Here is a 20369-nt window from a genome sequence, read left to right as displayed (position 1 = left end):
GGCACAGCACAGCACAGAAGTGCCCAAAAGCCTAGTTCCGGTTTGAATATTTAAAAAAAAAACAAGAAAAAAGAGAGAAAGCCACGCCCTTATTTGTCGTCAAAAAGTCAAAACTAGGCAAGAGGGGGGGGGGGGGTCACGTTGGGAGCGCAGGGTGTGGTCAGTCGGTCGTATAAACAAATGCGCCAAAAGACGATGTCTCCACTAACCCGGTGCCGGTATAGTACGTGATATTATAGAAATATGCGCACACAATATCATGAATGAGAAAATGCGACGGCCATGATATTTGATGCGATTGTCGCTTCAGTGACGACGACGACGACGGCCGTCTCCCCCTTTTCTTGTTCGCCCGGCTGCATGTCATTTCCGGAGAGACGGAAAGAGAGCGGTCGTACGTATGCGTGCGTGCGTGCGTGCAAGAGTTCGTTAAGATGATGGAACGAATCGAATCCCTCGCAAAGCACGGCGACAACGACGACGACGGCCTGCACCAGAAACAAAAGTGTTTTTTACGAGTCTCCGTGTCCGGCCCTCGTTGCGTCGCCCACCCACAACGGGGCCAAAAGTACAATCGTTGCAAATGCGATTCACTTTTCAACTGACATTTCCGCTAATGCTCTGCACCGGTGGCGTCATCCAAGGCCAAGACGGGGAAAAAAGAGAAAGAAACTGCTGGGCAAACAAATGAAGAGTTTGCTGCTTTCTCTTATTATTCGTCGGCGCGGTGGCCAACTGCCAACTGTCAAGTTCGTTGGAAAACGCCGGCCAAATGGCGAAACGGACGGAATCAAGAGAGAGTCGTGATGGGAATGACGACGACTGGAGGCAACGCGGGCGGGATCGGGCGCAGTTGACCTGTGAAAGCGATAAAGAAAAGCTCCAGGCATTTCACAGGCTGGCAAGAAAGCCAGAGAGAGAATTTACATACCACGCCCAGCTGTGCGGATTGACACGAAATGATAGTCTATAGACCTACTGTACGACGACGACGACGACGACGACGACGACTAGTAGACGACTTTTACTGTGTAAAACAACTACATCTTTGCGATGCCCACCCCCCAGAAACAAAAAACATTCAACCCCAAATGAAAAAAGGAAAATCAAGGGCCGTCGAGCGGTCAGCGCCACGCCCAATAAAATCAAATCGTCCGACGCCGCCGTCTGCGTGAAAAAACTAAATGAAAAGCAGATAGGGCCAGAGCAGAAGCTGCGCTGCCGATCGATGGATCGATCCGCCGCTCGGCTTTACTCGTCGCCGTCCATCGTCGAAAAATCAGAAGGAGCCCGAAAAATACAAAAACCGACCAGCAAAAGCCCCACCCAAGATGGAAATCTCTTTTTCTTTAACGCGCCGGACATCGTCTTAAAGTAAAGACGGCCGAGAGCAAGTTGTCACGCTTGCACAGCCTCTAGTGGATGGGATTAGCCCAGGTTCCATTGTGCCCCCACCAATTGCAATTGGCCCCCACCTTTACCTCGTGGACGGTGTCCGGCCAAAAGCGAGAGAGAAAAAGGTGGATATCGTTCTACTGGTAGGACGGACTTGTATGAAGCACGTGTTGACTGCACTACTGGGACGTTTGCAGTCGCTTCCCTTTAGCGACTACTTAAACATCACGCGCCCTTCCGCTGGCAAATAGGAAACGTCGCGAGTTGAATTGACGTCAACAAGGGCCACATCAATTCTATAAATCTGGGCCCCCTCAAAAATTTATTTTCAATATTCAGAAGAAGAAGAAGAATAAAAAAAAGAGGAGTTTTCATTTCCAGGATGGAAATTCAAGATTGAATCGCTACTACCCCATCCCTATCCCTACAACCACGTCTATATACTTGAGCGTCGTTTCAAGCTGACGTCGGCTCGAGATGGACACTTGGATAGATTGGATGAGCCAGTCTACACCAGCAGTTGGCTGGGCCACTCTTTTATTGACTTCATTTTCGAATCGAAAGGCAGAAACAAATCCCGGCCGATAAAGGAGAAAAAATAAATAAATAAGGAGCGCGTCTATAAGAAGAGCTGAGCGAATGTGTTTTTCTCTCTCTTTTTTCCACCATCAGTTTTTGTCAAGTATCAAATGACACGCCACCATATCATCATTAGGGCTGCCGACTCTTTATACATTCGGGCCTTCTTTGCCTCGAGTTTCTCGGAAGGTGGGCAATGATAGGCGATCCTCGCCCTTACACTTTCTCATCAACTTCATCATCAAGTTTTGCCTCTCATCTTCCCTCCTCCGTTCCGCACCACCCGAAACTTCTTCTTCTTCTTTTATCCGGACCCAATTAGTAGGCGAAAAGCTGAAAACTGAATTACATGACATTGAGCCGCTGCCTCCTCCTCCGCATCAGCTGCCAGACCCCATCACTTCCACATCACACACCTCCCCGACTCGATGTGGCAAGTAAAAGAAGAAGAAGAATATAAGGACCAGTCAAAGTCTTTTTAGATTACGGCCAAAATGTGTACGACGCACCAGCCCAAGTCTCTATCGCTTTCTGCTCACACAAAAAGGAGAGGAACCGGATGGATGGGAAATTGCAACACCTCAAAGCGGGCCGAAAAAACTCGACGAAAGTGAAACGGATACTAAAAAGTCTTCAATCTGTCTGGTTAGTGGGTATAATATAGGTTGTTATCTCATTTAAATCGCTCGTTCATCTCACTGAATGAAAGAAAGACAAGCCAAAAAAAAAAAAAGGAAAAAAAGACTTTATGATATTTCCTTGTACTACGGTACAGCAGAACTCCGCCTCCGCTCTCCGTATAAAAGTAAGTCTCACATAATCAATAGTTACAGCAGTTCCTTTTCAACTTTTGCAGCGGAGCTGCTCCGGCTCTCCTATTTTAAGGGGTGGCCATGGACTCGAGCCCTGCCTTTTTTATTTTTTGCGTATTTTATTTGGATCAAAAGGAAGCCAGTGCGATTCTCTTTCACTGCATTTCGGAAAGTTCTTTTGCGAATTCGTCGAGACATTCTTTATGTGAACGAGCCAACCAGCAGAAATCGAAATGGAAAAAGCGAGAGAGAGAAAGAGAGAGCGAAACTCTTTGGGTTTCCTCCCTTGGAGAAGAAATTCTAAAGACAAACAAATCGCGGATGCTGGGCCTCCCTTCATTTGATGGCGGTTCGCGAGGCAACAACAACAACAAACAATAAAAGAAAAAGAAAACAATGACAGACTTTTTCTGCGGCTGAAATGTTTCGATTGCAATTTTCCAAAGGAGAAAAAGACAAATAAATAACATCCGAGCCCAACTCTAAAAGAAGTGGCATTCAACTGAAAAAGAAAAAGAATAAAGGACGAACTTGAAAATGAAAAGGGAAATAAAACCCCCCACTGAAAAACCTTTAAAAGAGTTGCCTAACAAGTCTCAGCGTTTTGTTTGGTTTTCTTATTGTCGTGGCTGCTGTCGATTCGGATTGGCCGGGAATAAAAGAAGCGAGACAACAGTGCGTGGCAAAGTACGCCATCAACTCATCAATATCTAATACACAAAGAGGGAGAGAGAAAATCAAAAGATTTGGTTTGCAAGAGATGACAGGGAAAAGAAGAAGAAGAAGAAAAAAAGGTTTTGTGGGGCTTCAAAAAAAGAAGATCCTGTCCGCAGACAGACACAAGAGCGGGCGACACGATGCGCATGGAGGATCAAGCCATGGTGACAAACGAACGTTATTCCACTCCGTTAGATATTCACGTGATTGGACTTGAAACTTTTGTTGCTGTCTTTGTGTGTGTGCGCCTCCCTTTGTTCCTGGTGGACACAACATGGAAAGAAAAAGGCAACTATTCCGAGTCTTTACTCCCCAATCAGTTTCATTTGGACTTTATCCAGTTATTAAGCAAATCGTGTCGTGGGTTCCCAATTGCGCCGTCCAATTTCATTATGACATCATCACACGGTCCCGTTGCCGCGGGCCCGCTGTGCCAACCGAGAAACTAGACACACAATCAATGTGGGAAACAAACCTTAAAGGACCTGTTTTCCTTCAGCTGACGCTTTCTCCCCCACCACCAAGAAACAAAAAATGTTATGCCACATTAACTTCCCACAGCCCACCACCGCAACAACAACTCCATCTAGTAGTAAGGCAACTGCCGCTGCTGCGCGCAATAATCATCAAACAGAAATAAAAAATAATCCACAAAACAAACAAACAAACGAGCGGAACGCGACGTGTGCAATGATGTATACGTAATAACACGAGAAATAAAAGAAGCTAAAAGAAATCGGCTCGTCTATTTTGTAGACCATTGCATTCATCCATCCATCTATCGCGTCCATCTTTTTATCCGGCCCACCTCTTTTGAGAAAGAAGAGGCAAAAGAAAAAAGAAGAAGAGGGGGAAAGAAAAGAGATCGGGACAAATGGAACAAGAAAAAGGAGAAGAGAATAAGAAGAAGCTGCAATGACAACGAGGCGCTCTGATTTACGATGCAACCATACGAACTGGAGGCTGGATGGATCCACTGGATCCTTATATATTTATATATGAGGGTTGTGTGTGTGTGTGTGCTACATATATATCTATGGAGTATCTACTACTAGTAAAGGCCGACCGAAGAGCGACCGACCGACTGCCATGTAGCAATATCGCCCCGTGCTGCAATCATTCCTCTCTCTCTCTCTCTCTCTTTCCTTCTCTTCCATTTCTTATTGCCTTGTCTGCGCTGAAAGAAGGAAGAAGCGTCGAAGCGTGGGCCGTTTACCAAAGACGCCGGCCAAGGGAAAAAGAGAAGAAATCAAAGTGACGGCAACGCTCACTATATCTATCAAAAGTTGCTCCTTGTCGCCAATTCTCTGACGCTTCTCTCTCTCTCTCTCTCCCAACGCCGCCCAATAAATAAAAATACAAACACGTTCAATCAAACAAATAACAGCAGCAGAGCGCGAGCACAGAGTCCCAAACAGTTAAGGCTGTGCCGATATATCAACACCAATTCGCGTTATTATGTGTACAGCAGGGCAGGCGTCGAAAGTCAACAGCCAACGCGAAAGAGTTTCAATTGATTGACAGGTTTCAGCGACTTTTGATTTTCGCTCGGCTCCTCCCATCCGACCCACACAAAATAAATTGGGGGAGAAAAAAAGAGTGGTTGCAAACACAAAGACTCACGGTTTTAAACGAAAAAAAAAAAAAAAAAAAAAAATTTTTGTGTCGGGGAAAGAAAACTGAAATGTGTCAGTCGTCAAAAAACGTTTGAGGTTCTTTGTTGTTTGTTTGAAGTTTTGATAGTCGCCGTCGCCCGAATTGACGAGGAAGTACTATAAAGAGAGAAGAAATCAGTTGGGGTTTTTTCAACAAGCAATTGTCGTTCGTCTTCATGTTTAAATCTAGAGTTGAATGGCGCTCCCCCTTCCCATCCAATAGATGAGCCAGTCTTAAAGGCTCTATAAATACACGTCGGGTAGATCAATCAAAAACCACCGCGGAAACGGGACGGATTCGCTCCGTTCGGGGGGAGGTGGGCGATGCAAGAGACAACGGACACAAGATCGATAGCAACATCTCACCACCTCTTTACCAGTTCCTTCTTCTTTATCATCTCACGACACACACACACACAAAAATAAGATGTACGTTTTGAATCCGTTCGTGATTAATGCTCACAATACTATCATCTGACAACCTTTGCAACGTCCCAGGCGACCATTACAGAACTTGCCGCGAATTTTATGATTCAAATATTTGCCCATGGATGGTGTAATATTTACGCAAACCGGAGGTTGATCCACGAGTGGCATCGATTGAAACCGAACAAGTGCTAAAAGCGAAATTTTCATGACCGCATCTGTGTAGAGATAGAGATGGGAGCTTGATTGGTCCGATGCCCTTGGCCTTTTTTGACACTCAAAAATAATAATTTTAGTTTTTTTTTTTTTCGCGATAGTGCGCGAATACGACCGAGGCGGACTCCATGGCACCGCCGTATGCCGTTTACATGTACACGTTTTATGTGTACTCGTCTTTTATGCGCCATGTTTTAGATTAGACGTCATATAATAATAATACAAGGCCTATACAGCAAGACTACCGGAGACTATGACTACACAAACTAGAATGTAATCATGAAAATTATACGACGTCGTTCGATTGAGCCGGCAGGGTGGGCGGCCGTGTCTCATTAATCCCGACGACGACAACAAAGTCGCCCCCCCCCCCTTTTTCTTTTCTCCCAAAGTCCACAAGGTATTCAACGAGGAAATGCATCGGGGGACAAGAGGCTGATGATTGCGCAATAGACGGACGTTGCTGCACTGTGACGTTGTAGTACACAAAACATTTTGTGTTGTTATGATTAACTATTGGACCTAAAGGACCTGGGGGGGTCTAGACTGATTATTAAAGACAAGAGGAGGCCGCAATCTCCAGCGAGATTTCAGAGGAGGAGGAACTGCTTACGGAAGGGCAACAGTCCGTGATGAGTAGAGGATTGCTCAGCTCTTGCCCTTTATTCTCCTTACATATTATCTAATACTGCCGCTGCTGTCGTCCTATAGAGAGTCTGCAGAGATGTGTGTGTTTAATCCACAGAGGGGAGAAGATAAGGAGGGCGGACTCTCTGTGAGTGTACCGCCGTACAGCTTCATTTCCGACGGAGACATCCGCTGGCGGACTGGATATCAACGACGGACTCAATCAAGTATACAGACGAGATTATTTCGGGGGTCTCGCTAGCTGCGACCAGTAAATACAAAAGGGGAGAATAATCATATCAGAAAAGAAAAAAAAGTGGTGCATGGCATCCACAAAAAAATTTAGGTCAGCAAATCTACCGTCGCTCCTTTCATTTGGCAAGGACCAGGCAGAAAAAGAAACCCCCCACCCGACAAGCATTGATTTTGGCATAGAAAAGACCAGCCGCCAAATAAAACGGGGAAAAGTAGGAACAACTAGACATGAAAACCCAATCCGGTAAAGAAAAGACCCATATAGACATCCGGTCAGATGTGTGGGGAGGGGGGGGGGTTCCATTCATTCCGATGGTATTATAACTAGGCCAACGCCCATTTCTTTCAAGAAAAGTTTGATATCGACGAGAATAACGACTAAAATAGAACAGTGAACGCCAACCGAGAGGAAAGAATCACAAGAATTTGCCAATTAGCCAAATTATTGGTTCCATACCTTTCGACATATTCCCGGAATAAAACCCCCCGGCAACTAAAAACTTTACGGAATGCTTCAATTAAAAAAAAAAAAAAAAGAGGAAACGTGGGGGTCATCGACTGTCAAACTTGTCAATTATTCGAGTTTATTCGTTACGAAAGGAAACTTGACTGTGGACTGCGTCTTCACCGGAAAGCACGAGGTCTACAGGACGAAACATACAAGACACGGCCAAGAGTGAATATACTTAATGATGAGCTATTATATGCTAGTAGTTGGTCATCTTCAAAGAGTCTACACTGCAGTTGCATTCAGTCTTGCTCTGGTGTTGGTGGGAGGGGGAGGGGGCTGTAGAGAAAGGGACTCATCAACTAAACAAACTAATGATCAGATGAGCCCCAGTGTCCGACACGTGTTCCTGCTGGTCTCTAAAAACATCCGTCTCTGCCCAGTCTACACCTCCGCACGATGCGCGACTATACTACCAGGCTGCGGTATGTATGGATCTCCTCCAGCACACAAGTCGCGCATCTGCTGCTGCCGCTTTTGAACTATCGAACCAATCAGAAATGAATTATGCAAGAGTCTCTTTTCCCGCCCCCCCCCCCTCTGTCCCGTTTCCAATATGGAGCCGAGCGGCAGCTGGCCGCCTTCATTTCTTTTTCATGCAACGAAAACCATTCGACGAGCTTCACTTCTTTCTTTCCCATTTCTTTAGAGAAAAAACGAAGCACATTCTATCCCTTTTCTCGTCTTTCGGCCGCTGGAATAATAATAACGCATGTATAGTTCACATGCAGCTGATCCTAGGCGAAACGTCCTGATACCGAACGTGCCTGATCCGACTCTTTCGGTCTGACTTTTCACGACGACGTCACGCCGACAAGCTCACGGGGCTCCTCTTTCTCTCCCATGTGCTCCGGCAGACACCACCACCAGCAGCCCACCCACACTAACCCTGTGTGTGTGTGCGTCTACATTTAGGAACACACACGACACACTGGTTACTAGATCCTCTTTGGCCTCCAATCCCTTAACCAAGTTGCACAAGGAACGGATAACTTTTTCTTTAGGGAGAGATCCGCGAGACGCTTTTACTTGTCCAACTTAATTCTTTGCCTTCTTCCCCCCTTTTCTTACTGATCCGCAATGGACTCACCGGGACTCGCTAACCGCAAAAATAGTTGAATAAGGAATTTAAGGAGATTCAGACTTGAATTCTATTGGGAAAGTGACTTAAAAGCAATCGCCCATCATTTGTCGAAAGAAAAATGCCATTTTGAAAACTAACTGGGCCAACGCGACAGCTCGGCGCCCGCAGACTCGACGGAAACATCGTCGCTGCCTTCCATCACCAGAGGCGCAAAGCAACGGAGGAAAAAAAGAAAATCCGGGCAGCAGCGCGAAAAAGAAATGGAATGGGGAAAAAAGGCGTGGGATGTGATTACGGAAGGAACGGAAGGTGAAATCGAATCAAGAACAAGAAGGAGGAAAAAAGTGTCAACCGGATGGATGGATGGACGGGGAAAAGAAAGAAAACAATCCCCCCACTTTTCCAGCGAAGGAACTTTGCAGTCGAGGACGGAAATAAAAATAAAACGAAAGAAAGTCGAGTTGATTGACTGGCACAAGAGATGCAGCTGATGAGCGAACCAGCGACAAGAGTTGCTGCTCTAACGCTATTCAATTATGTGGAGAGAAAAGTTAACGGCGGGAGAAAAAGAAGGTCACCCAGTCCAGCCGAACCGAGTACAAACGAACCCGTAAATAAATTTCGCCGTGAATTAAAAAAAAGAAAAACCCACAGTAAATGTCACGATTGACGCGTGTTCACGTCAACGCATTTCTCTTTTTTGCCAGACCCTATAATGAAGCCTCAGAGCGATCCTCCACTCTCACTGGATCACCATTAGCAACGATTCTTCGTGTATGCAAAAATCGAGCGGAACAATAAGAGAAAACGGGACAACTGGACTTTGTTGGGTTGTTTTCTTCTTTCCTTTCTCTGGTTGTCCAGGGGGACTTTGACGTCTGCCGCACGTAACTCTGGCGTTGCTCCTACTGGCGTCACCGCATTCATCCACCGATCGATCAGTCGTCAGCCCGTCAAGTCAACAAATAATCGAGAAAACACTTTCAATAACAGGACAGCGGGGCATTCGCCTGGAATAAGATGAAACTCCACACAGGACTTGACTGACCGTTTTTTTTCCTTCCTTTCCTCTTTCCCGTCCGTCCACCCCTCCAGTCAGTCGTGTGTCAATAAGCCGAATAGGAAGGATGGACGGGCGGCCTATCCGGAGTGTGAATCCTCAAGTGCTTGCCACCCGAAATACGACGGACGTCACAGAGTCAAATAAATAAAGAACGTGACGACGAGTCTGGCACACAACGACGACAAACACAGAGAGAGAAACGAAATCGTCCGTCGCCAATATCCAGCAGCGTATATCCCATCTGCTGCAAAGCTGCTGCTACCTACACTTCTTCAAAATCTCTCCTCCTGTTGTATATAGATAGGCCTATTTCTTTATTATTATTATTTTTTTTTTTTTGGGGGGGGGGGGGGGTCGACACACCCAACGTGACGTAACAAGTCCAAATTTACCAAGATGATATCGAAACAGGATGAAAAATATCCAACCAATCCTTTTGCACCCCTCGTTAGAGTTCGATCCGTTTCCTTCCGGCCGAACATCATTAATCGCCTTTAGCCAGTGTAGCGTTCTAAATACCTATTTGGGGGAGCTAGACAATGTCCGAGTCTCCGCCAACACAAAGACGTGCACAGTGGGCGTGTCGAGTCAAAAGAAAACAAGACTAGACAATCCCACTTGAAAGGGGGAAGACAACGAACGGAAATGAAAGGGAAGAAAACGGGAGGATGATCTGGATGAAGCGACACACTTACCGGTCGTGCTGCCGTACATGTGGAACCAAAAGGAGAAGCAAACTCCTTCGTCGGCCACGGCGGATGCTTCCGGTTGGCCGTAAACGGGTGAGAAGAGTCGGGCCGTGTCGTTCAGGACTCGCGGGCTGGAAGACTCGATGAATAAGTAATGACCTGCGACGACAAAAGAAGCGAAAAAAGGTTAAAAATATCAAAATCGTTGAAGCGGAATAAATAAATAAAAAGGAATCGCATGTCGGGCCGACAGGAAGGTAACCTTGTGGTTTGTGCGGTTGTTGTGGTGGATTGATCCGGCGAGAGCAGGAGTAGGTCGATAAATAGATAGAGAAATGCACTATACATAAGCCATAGATCGGTTGACACGTGCCTTCTCCCATTGGTCGGCATCAAATAGTCCGTGCCGATATCAAAACATCACACGGGGCTCAAATCGTGCCGCGTCCAGTTTCTCCCCGTCAATTTCCCTTTTCTCTCTGCACTGGCCTCCTCCCATCGCCAAACATCTTTGTTGGCCTTACATCGAACGACTTTTAGTCGGCATGCACAGACGAGTTATGTGCACAGCACGTTGCCAAGCGTATAGAGAGTTTGGCTAGTGTTTAGATCCGCGCACTCCTGGGGCGGATGAAAAGGGACCCCCAGAAGAACGTGTTTCCATGGAATCTTTCGCTTCGTTTTAGCCTCAAAGGCGAATAAAAGGTCTGTCTCCTGGCTCCTGAAAGACTTGGGCACTATTAAAGGAAAAGGCTTTCTTCTTGCCCGGCCCTATTCCCCAGCTCTTTCACCCACTTGACTCGTCGACCCTCTTTCTCATGCAAATAGCACTCGCTAGAAACACACACACAGTCGTGGACTGTGTGTTACACATACACTCTGCACGTTTGTTGGGTGCTGCTTCTTCTAATACGATCGCACTGCAGGGAAAACCACCCTAGTCGGCCTCCAGTTGGTGAAAAACTTGACCATCATTACCATACGAGACAAGCAACGGAGAAAGACCAAGACGAACGAATGCGGGACCGGATAACAGTTCCAGGGAAAACAAATTCCCACCGCAGCTGACAATCTCTTCTCCCTTTTTTTTCGACCGTAAGGTTCCTCGAGCCTGTTTCCATCATCATCCGCACACTTAACAACTTCCCAGTCCCGCCCCTGTCTCAACTAAAGTCTCGCCTCCTTGTGTACAGTACACTGTAATAACACCCCACTGCATTCCCTTGATGAAAAGAGACGGACGTCTCACGTAAGCTCTTTTTCCTCCTCTTTTTTTTTTGTCCCCCATTTAATTTTTGTTGGCGGGACAGGCAAGGATCAGCAGTTTCCTTTCAGTTTGCTTTCGACCCCATTTTAACATCGCCCCTTGTGCCTTTTCGCCTTCGCAAAGTTGAAACGATAAATCATCCGACGCAAAATGAAAAGCCCCCCCCCCCCCCCCCCCGAAAAAGTTTGGAAAAATCCGGGGAAATCCCATTCAATGGAGAGGAATGAAAAAGAGGAAAATGATCATAACTGACCGGCTTTGCCTTGGCCCAGGGTGTGATCGAAAGACGGGCCGGTTCCAAGGTGAAACGACGGCGTTCCGTAGTTTTGCCACGTCCAGTCAAACTCGTCGGTCCTCGTGTCCTGGACCCATCCGCAAAGGTCGTCGCTCTCAAAGTCGCAACGCGTCGCCGACTGCTGCACTCCGCTGGCTAAATAAATAAGAAAAATCACGTCAGAAAATTGCACTGTCAAGTCGAGTCGGAAACCGAATCAGAAAGTCACTCATCCACCGCACAAATTGGCCCAGCCTCGGGCCCTGGGCCGGCCATCTCTTATGAAAGTGATTGCTTTACGGCCAGCGGCCAAGGCGCTACACGCAGGCCCTTTATGAGCAAGGAAGGCAAGAGGAGGTGGGATGGATACGCTTGGTTGAATTATAATAAGTTGGATGGGACAAAGATCCAGTTAAGAAGAGCACAAGACCATCAGGATCGATTGTTTCAGACCCAATACTTTACGACTTGCAGTGTGGGCCCTCAGGGCCATCTCTCGTTCAAGTCGACAACCAACGACGTCGATCAAACAACCAACAACAACAACAACAACTTATCGATGAAATAAACAAAAGAAAGACACGAAAAGTGGACTGACCTTGGCAAAGAGGGGCTGTTCCATTCCAGTCGAATTTGTCGACGCAGTAGATCATGGGCGAATCGGATGGCCTATACCCCGGATTGCACTCGAGTCTCATGACGGCCCCTCCGTTGCTGGCGATGAATCTGCCCGACGGAGGCGAAGGAATATACGGGCAGCCTTTAGCTAAACAACGTCGAAAAAGGCACAAACAAGTAAATCAATTAGGTAAACCCAAATGTTTATAGAGTCGCCGCCCGTAAGTCAATTCGAATTCAAATCTACACACGAGGGTCAGAAAGACCAAAGGGGCCGAGGAGTCGGTCGTAATCGTAGGCGATGCGCGTCAATTTGAGATAAATCACGGCCAAAGGCAATAATCCGACGAGCCGTGCCGACCCGACAGTCTATGCCGAATTGCGGATATTAGCTCAAAGGCCGACTCAACGGCTTCTTTTCATCTTTTAAAAATGTACTGCAAAAGAGAGATCCAATTTCCAGGCCGTCGTATTTCATCTTCCTATGTGCTTTGCTAGGGGTACCGTATTTTCTCTCACTTGAATCGATAAAATAAACGGAAGAAAACAAAAAAAAAAAAAAAAAAAAGAAGAAGGAAAGAAAATAACGCAAGGTCAACTGTTCACTCAGTCCGCACACATGCAGTTCCTTCGTTCTTGTTCGTTTTCCATCTCGTCGGCTTTTCTCCCTTTTTGGCGTTCCGTTTCCAGAGTGGACGCTGTTACTTTGCAGAGGACTATCGAACTGATGTGAGCGCCGGACAAAAGAAGAGAAAGAGGCTCCTGCCTGGGATGTATAGAGACAAATGATCATAGGCTGGCGCAGTGGCCCGTTTCTGCTGGCCAACTTCCACCGGGGGGAAAAAAAATGTCCAGTGGCGCGGATCAATTTACGACGGCCGTCGCCGTTGAAATGGAATCGTAAAAGTCAATGATTCGACGTACATTACGTGCCAATATACATAGAGCTACTCGCGTCGAGCCTCCCGTCCGTACACATTTCATAAAGTAAACGCACGACGGCACTACCGAGTATTTGTCTAGTTTATGCATGGATGTCGACAAAACATCCTACTACTCACTGGCACAGACTGGGGCCTCTGATGTCCACTCGCCTTGGAGACACGTCGACGTGCTTTCGCCCACCAGGACGTAATCTCGATTGCAGCTGTATTTAACTACGCGGCCACCCGAACGCAATTTGATTTTGCCATTTTTCAGGACGACTTTGGGGCAAGTGTCTCTCTTTCGGCTGTTATTGCCACCTGGATGCACAGACAAAAGGGGGCGAAACAACGTTACAATAAACGACGACGACAACAACTCGAGTCAAATATTTCATTACCGGTTTGCTGGCAATGGGCCGCGTTCAACCAGAGGATGAGGGTTATTAACAACAGGGTCGGGCACTTCCAATTCCTTCTGGTCGCCATCTCTGCAGAGTCGTTTCGTGTCGCGAAACAAATAAACAGTCGATAATAATAGCGTGCCCAACAAAACAACAAACACAACGGCGACGATGGCACAAATCAACAACTTTTGCTAACGACTTTCAATGTGGGCCACACTTTGGTCGATGATTTCCAAGCCACTGATTCGACTCGTATCACTCGGACTTGGTTACTGACGCCCAAGTCCACGGGAAAAAATCCAAATAACTCTGAAAACGACGACCCAAAATAATAAAAACAGGACCTGACCAGTAGCACTTGCACATCATAGACGACTCATTTGTTTCGCCTTATCAATTTTTTTCCTAGTTGGCTCGACCCTGCTAGGAGCGGAAACTGGTATTAGCTATAGGACACACAATCTGGTCGGAGCCAAAAGACAAAAAAAAAAAAAAAAAAAGGATGAAAGAGCGTATGCGTATCTCAGCCGGATGCAACGCCCTTCAATAATTTCTCCACCACTTTTCCCCCCTTACCAACAAACTGATTAGCCGATAATCAGATGATGAGCTAAAAAAAGGGAAAACAGACAACGTCTCTTTCGCATTGTCATTCGCCACAAGTTCCCCACAGCATAAATTCGATATAAACCTGGATAAAATTAGGCATGCCCCTAATTGAATAAAGACTTACCGAGAATTCACAAGATCTTTTCTGTGATAGATGACATTCAGTCGGCCTCTGTGCTGATTCGCCTTGTTTTCTCCGTTTTACGGTGGTGGTTTCTTCTTTTATCTTCCTATATTTATTTTTCCCGGAATGTGACAAACGAATTCAGGCCGTTATTCAATCAGCGACACGGGCACAGAGGGAATTGGAGCCATTGTTTGCTTATTTACGTCATAAGGAAAACCCTGAGAAATACAAAAAAATTGGTAAGAAAGAAAAAAGCGTATAGAATAAAAGTAGCAATCATGACATGAAGCCAGCCATCAGGTTCGTTACGACACAATAGAAAGACTTAATATCACCAAGGTATCTATATTTTATGTTAACAAAAGAGGATTCAGCTGATAACTTACTTAATTTGGATGCTATGGTATACAATAGCCACAAAAAGTGGTGTTTTCTTTTGACTGAGTTGCTGGTGAAGGATCAATAGTTGAGCCAATCTATTCCATCCTCTCGCCAAAAAAAAAAAAAAAGAAGTGAAGATGTGCTGCAGCTGTTTACATCGAGAGAGCTTTAAGCCTGGAATGATGCTCAGAGCGATAAGTCTAGACAGATGGCCGCGTGTATACCAGCCATCTTGGCACTCGGGTAATATTCGCCAACACTATCACGTTGCCTCTTGAGAAGTTGCAAATGCTCATCCAGCAGTACATAATAGCCTAAATGGTTGTGAACAAAGTGATAATAATGATTCTTGTGAAGGACTCACAAATTCATACGTAGTAGTGGACACAAGTAAAAAACTGAGTGTACAAAGTCTAGCAGCACTAACAATGAAATATTAATGGGATCCTTTTATCCTCACTTTAACATAGCTTTTTGAGCTAGCACTACAAGGAGGCTCAATGGATTTGTGTAGTCTACTAGTTACTCTAATTCGGCATAAAATATCAAATGATATCAACACATTACATACTTTGGTTTAACTCAGGGTATCTGTTTACCATTAACAAAAACTACTTGATAGCTAAAAACTTACATTGAAGAAGCTGTATACAATGGACAGAGCATTTTCTGAGATGCAAGGAAAGCAAAAAAGCACGTAGCATCAAATATTACGACTTTATAAAATTGCATATATCCCGTGAACGTGTCTATTATCTATTCAATTTGTCAACTAATAAGTCGTGGGCTACGTTTTAAAAAACCAATGGCTGTTGGTTGTTTGACTGTATCTCGCGAGGCTGCATTTATATAATAAAAGTTACCTACTAATCCATACCGTTTTTAAATAGGAATTAGGAACTGTGTGGAGTACTGCATATTTCATCGAAGCACATGCAAATTTGCAACTTTCCCGCATTGCTCCTCGCCTCCAGTGGCTTGTACCAAAACTTTTTGTATAATCGACTTTGTTCTGAAAAATAATCGATTACAAGTCGACTTTGGGAAAAAAGTCGCGACTTTAAGTCGACTTTCTAAAATAATCGACTTTTGAATTTTTCTTTGTTTACATTCATGCGATTTATTGATACAACAACGGTTGTAAATATTACAAAATCATGTTGGCTTATTTAGAAAAACGAAATAAAATTCATTCTTGGATTCTTCTTGTATTTTCATGGAAGTTATAGTCATAGTCAAGTTGTCAAAGGCAGTCATACTTGAGGAAATTGGTACATGGTACACTCGAATTTTGGTACATGATGTATTGAAAAGCTAAAATATAACATAAATGAAGTAATCCTCCAGACACACCTGTAGAATCCAAAGTCTGTCGGAATGCAATGGTCTCCTGTGTTTAAAAAAACGATGAGTTCCCTAGCTAGGTTAGGCATAAAATATTTCAATATCATTACCCAAACTGACGAAACACGAATGGGAGAAATTAAAGGATGTTTCACAGTTGACAGTGTAAGTGTCACTTATCACCTTATCACATTGAAATGCTCGAGCAGTGGTGTATATCCAGTGCAGAGTGTTGCCCTAAAAGTAATGTGTGAATTAAGAGATGGGGAAAAATTTACCAATTAAGAGTGATATACCTAAATTGGCTAGATAGAGGTTCCAAAATGCTTCAGGTGGATGCTCGACTACTCTAGATATATCATAGGCCAATATTCCTAGCAGTGTACACTGTTCTCAATAGAACTAGCAGCGAATCTAGGTAAAAACACGAGAATTAAGTAATATCGCAAGAAAATCTAACAAAGCAGACTTAAGATGAGGAATAAATAGCATTTTCTAAAAATAATTCCATTTGACACACAAGGCTTGAAGTGTCAAAATTAAAATAATAGTCGATGCTGAGACACACAAAAGCAAAAAAACATTTACTAAGCTAAAATAATATTACCTGTTTTATATATTTATGAAGAATTGAAGGTGTTTTGAAGCCAATTATAAAAAATTTGAATTGACATATGAAAAGTTGTAAACTCGACTTTTGCGAGAAAAGTCGACTACAAAGTCGACGTTTTCGACTCGTAATCGATTATTCGGGTCGACCTAAAAAGTCGACTCAAGTCGACTAAAAGTCGATTTTTTAAAGTCGGTACAAGCCGCTGCTCGCCTCTCAGCAGTTTAGTTCTTCTGCTACAAATTTTAATAAAATGCGCCAATGCCAGATAAAAGTCTCAGTATTTTTCGAAAGAACAAAGCAAAGCACGATTTGAATTTGACCATAGGGTTTTATCTGTGATTTGACGATTTATTAGTTTATTACAATAAAAAAATGAAAAATCGAAAATTTATTCCCCTATTTCAAGAGAAATATTGGAATTGGTCGAGGCAGAATACTATTTGTTGGAAGAAAATCATTCAAATAGCAAAAATCAACAGAATTTTTGCGTTTTTCAAAGCCGTAACAAATTTCCAATTATATATGTATCTCTTATTTAAGTTGCGTTAAAATTATACCTGGAAGGAACTGATATTGCTAAATAATACTTAATGTACTAGATAATTCTACAGTTCTAAATAATAACACAATGCGCGTTGCATTTTTGTAGTGAATATTATTGACGCATCGCGGCGTCAAGAACTTCCATTCCACGAAGAACCATCTCTTCTTGGTAGGGTAGTCCTATCATTTGGATTGCTAGCGGCATTCCTGTAGCCCCTTTAGTAGTCTAAATGGGTATTTTTAAACAAACAAAATAATATAATATAATTCAAGCTTACTTAATATTCAAGCAACACGAAGTACTAACCGCTTTAACAAGATAGCAAACCGCGTCAACATATTTGTATTCGACTTCTAACTTGGCTTGATCTTCAACGTTTTCCTTGTCAATCGGTAGGATTCCAACAGGGAAATCAAGAAAATTGTACAGGCTCGTATACGAGAGAGCAGCTATTGATTATCAAGAAATGTAAAATAATAGACGTTAAACTATATTGATTAATTGGAATAACTCACGGGAAAGCTTGCTGACATCTACAGAACGGGGAGCCGGGCAAGCGAAACATGGTCCTATACACAGGTCGAGTTTTTGCTCTCGCCAATGCGACAAAAATTCTTCCTTGTACAAATTCTTCTTTGTAATTTCGCTCCAAAGCTGGTGGGTTTCACGGATTCTGTTTCCTCCAAGACCTAGATTTTTATTATTATTTTAAATTATACTACAAAAAAAATGGGCAGGTAGAAAAACTATTGCTGGACCAATTACCTAAGTAGACGGGCATCAATTTGGCAGAAAAAAGGGAAACCACGAGTCGCTTAACAAAGGTAGGAATACTCAATGCAAACTAAAGTTATTTAATTCTTGTTAGCTGAATAAAACCAGCGAATGATAAATAAAATGGTTGTAATAAGAATATTCTACTTACCAGAGTAGGTTTAAGAACTGGGTCAATGTCGTCATTAGAACTAAGCAATGGAGTAAGATAAATATTGAATAAAGAGACGAAGTAAAATCAAAGAATAGCAGTAACATTACAGTGCTTCGAGTAAATATCTGCTTTGATCGGCCGTCAGTATGCTGATAAAAGAGTTGAGTACATATTCGACGCGCGGAGGAAGGAAAGGGACGAGTTCATGTCCTGATGCTTCTAATTTAGCTTTGGCAATTTGGATGGCTCGGCGGATTCCAGGGGTTGTAGGGAAGAAACCGTCATCTTCATAGTAACCAATTCGAAGGTTTCTTTTTTCTGAAAACATCTTTACAACATTCATAAGGAAAATTGATAAAGTCAAATAATTCCAAAGCAAAAAATACTTTCTCATTCCAAGGAATGGGTAGCAGGTCAGGATCACCATGAATCTGGAGATGATTGTCGTTTAAAAGAAGTTTTGTAACGGTTACAACAGTTTGGGAATCACGAGCCATGATTCCTGGAACAGATGCAACTTTAACCAAGAAATGATAATTATACTAGACTGAAAGAACGAATGGAAGGTTTAAGATAAGTATAAAAATTACCTCCGACATTGGCTACAGCGACCTTTTTGAATCCCTTCATGCTGAAAAAAAGAAAACGATAACGATAACATTTAATAATTTCCCAACAAACTGAATTCATACCTGATTCTTGAAGTAGTCGGTTTGATAGAGTATATTCCACAAAATGCTGCCGGAAGACGGACACTGCCTCCAATATCAGAACCGATTCCTAGAACATCAGATGAACATTAAAAAATTTTGTTATTCAGTTGTTTTAATTCAAATACAGCACCTATCGGTGATCCGCCAGCAGCAATGAGACAAGCTTCTCCTCCAGTTGAACCACCGGGTGTTCGCTCTTTGTCCCATGGATTCATAGTAAAACCCCAAATAGGGTTGCTGCACCCAAAGCTAAAACACAAAGGCCAAGTCTTTAAAAACTACCACATATGAATATGAAAGAAACGAAGGTACCAGTCCACCTCATACCTCATGTTTGTTTGCGGGATATTGGTTTTACAAAACGGAATTGCTCCGAGCATTTTTAAGGCAATAACTATTGCGGCGTCTTCAGTAGAAGGTTGATTGATAAATTTTGAAATACCAATTGTACTGTCGTATCCAATTATACCGACATTGTCTTTCACGCTGAACGGCAGCCCATGAAGTGGACCTTTCTTTCCACCAAGGGCTGCATCAGCATCTAGCTTCTTAGCCCATTCCTACGAAGCCACGAAAAATTAGATGAAAAAAGACGGGAAACTATCGAGTAATGCTCTAACTATTGCAAACACACATCAGCTTCTAGGATGAATTCCGTGATGCAGTTGAATTCAGTTGTTATTTCCAAAGCCTGAATCCAAACATGATACAATTGTTTAAATAAATATTTAAACTGTATTTATCAGCTTTGAACTAAATAAAAAATTAACCTTAGCTTGATATGCTCTCAAAACTTCTACACAACTCAAGTGTCCATCCTGAAGTTTCTGCAAAAGAACAGAAATTTCCAATTCCACACAACTATTTGTTTGGTTAACCGAAGTCAGATTTTGTTCTAGCCTCCCTTTGTTTCTGGAAACTTCCTTTAATTTTTGGCTGACTGTCTTCTTCACTAACCTCTAAAAAAGTTAAGATAGAGAAATTTAATGACAATTTCATGAAAATAAAATCTGGTATAATTGATACCTTCTGCCTTCTGTTACCCAAGGCCTTGACTGTGATATAGAACACACAGATTCCTGCAGACACCTTAAGCATGTATATTGAAGAGTATGGGAAAAGCGAACCCATTATTTGGATGAGTGGGTTTTTGCAGATAACAAACCTAACTCCATAGAATACACGGGATAATACATTATCAACCAATAGCATTTCCAACAAATTGTAACAACTTCTCTTTGTTCAAAGTATTCTAACTTAAAATTTTCTATTGTTTTAACTGAACTGGTTCTTGTAAAAGATAGCTACATAGCGAACTTATCAAGGAATACCTATTTTTATAAATAAATATGATAATCATAAACCGGATTTGTTATCGCTAGTTCAAAGTTTGATCTCCAAACAATATAAGACTCCAAACATCACCACTTCAGCCATAGCCTACTTTATTATAGGAAGCCCAACGGTTTGGGCTTTTTTTGGAAGCCAATTTGGGTTCCCTTCCTCTTATTTGGCTCCGCCCTAAGTGGACCCACGGGAGCCAATTTATCGTCTAGTGGCGATATTTGAAAACACGAATTTGTTTACGTTTCTAT

At 43.4% G+C, this 20369-nt stretch overlaps 2 protein-coding genes and 2 long non-coding RNA genes across 9 annotated transcripts in view; 1 reads left to right on the top strand and 3 right to left on the bottom strand.

The window, feature by feature from the left end:
* The window catches only part of LOC124344119 (MAM and LDL-receptor class A domain-containing protein 1-like), a 24211-nt gene extending 8611 nt beyond the window's left edge, over positions 1-15600 (bottom strand). The window contains exons 1-8 of one of the 4 annotated variants that reach the window (XM_046797567.1): positions 15500-15600; positions 14638-14946; positions 14249-14469; positions 13510-13597; positions 13247-13429; positions 12166-12333; positions 11547-11723; positions 10033-10185 (exon numbers count right to left, since the gene is read on the bottom strand). In XM_046797567.1, coding sequence (XP_046653523.1) covers positions 10033-10185; positions 11547-11723; positions 12166-12333; positions 13247-13429; positions 13510-13597 — 769 coding nt within the window. In that variant the 5' untranslated portion in view covers positions 14249-14469; positions 14638-14946; positions 15500-15600. Of the gene's footprint in view, positions 1-10032; positions 10186-11546; positions 11724-12165; positions 12334-13246; positions 13430-13509; positions 13933-14248; positions 14470-14637; positions 14947-15499 lie in introns of those variants that run through there. The other 3 variants (XM_046797566.1, XM_046797568.1, XM_046797569.1) reach the window with 3 other exon arrangements.
* LOC124344283 lies at positions 391-20369 on the top strand. The gene is made up of 3 exons (XR_006919643.1): positions 391-404; positions 2068-2072; positions 20208-20369. It is a non-coding gene; the product is annotated as an uncharacterized LOC124344283 (long non-coding RNA).
* Positions 15836-16688, bottom strand: LOC124344278. Its single transcript, XR_006919635.1, has 4 exons — positions 16584-16688; positions 16273-16390; positions 16087-16213; positions 15836-16022 (listed from the first exon to the last, which is right to left on the bottom strand). It is a non-coding gene; the product is annotated as an uncharacterized LOC124344278 (long non-coding RNA).
* LOC124344137 (fatty acid amide hydrolase 1-like) lies at positions 16898-20208 on the bottom strand. 3 transcript variants are annotated; one of them, XM_046797596.1, is made up of 15 exons: positions 20106-20208; positions 19801-19939; positions 19545-19733; positions 19409-19465; positions 19102-19334; positions 18905-19023; positions 18754-18841; positions 18652-18692; positions 18448-18578; positions 18169-18389; positions 18059-18098; positions 17899-17977; positions 17649-17822; positions 17440-17582; positions 16898-17358 (listed from the first exon to the last, which is right to left on the bottom strand). In XM_046797596.1, the coding sequence occupies exons 1-15, from the start codon at positions 20132-20134 to the stop codon at positions 17245-17247; spliced, it is 1797 nt and encodes a 598-aa protein (XP_046653552.1). In that variant the 5' UTR covers positions 20135-20208; the 3' UTR covers positions 16898-17244. The 3 variants fall into 3 exon arrangements, with proteins under 3 accessions (XP_046653552.1, XP_046653553.1, XP_046653551.1); XM_046797597.1 differs by having other exon boundaries at positions 19801-19943; positions 20106-20178; XM_046797595.1 differs by having other exon boundaries at positions 19801-20198.

The sequence above is a fragment of the Daphnia pulicaria genome, chromosome 6, assembly GCF_021234035.1.
Source record: "Daphnia pulicaria isolate SC F1-1A chromosome 6, SC_F0-13Bv2, whole genome shotgun sequence".
NCBI classification, from domain to species: domain Eukaryota; kingdom Metazoa; phylum Arthropoda; class Branchiopoda; order Diplostraca; family Daphniidae; genus Daphnia; species Daphnia pulicaria.
Note: the sequence above shows the minus strand (reverse complement) of the source record. Positions and strands in the feature narration are given on the sequence as shown.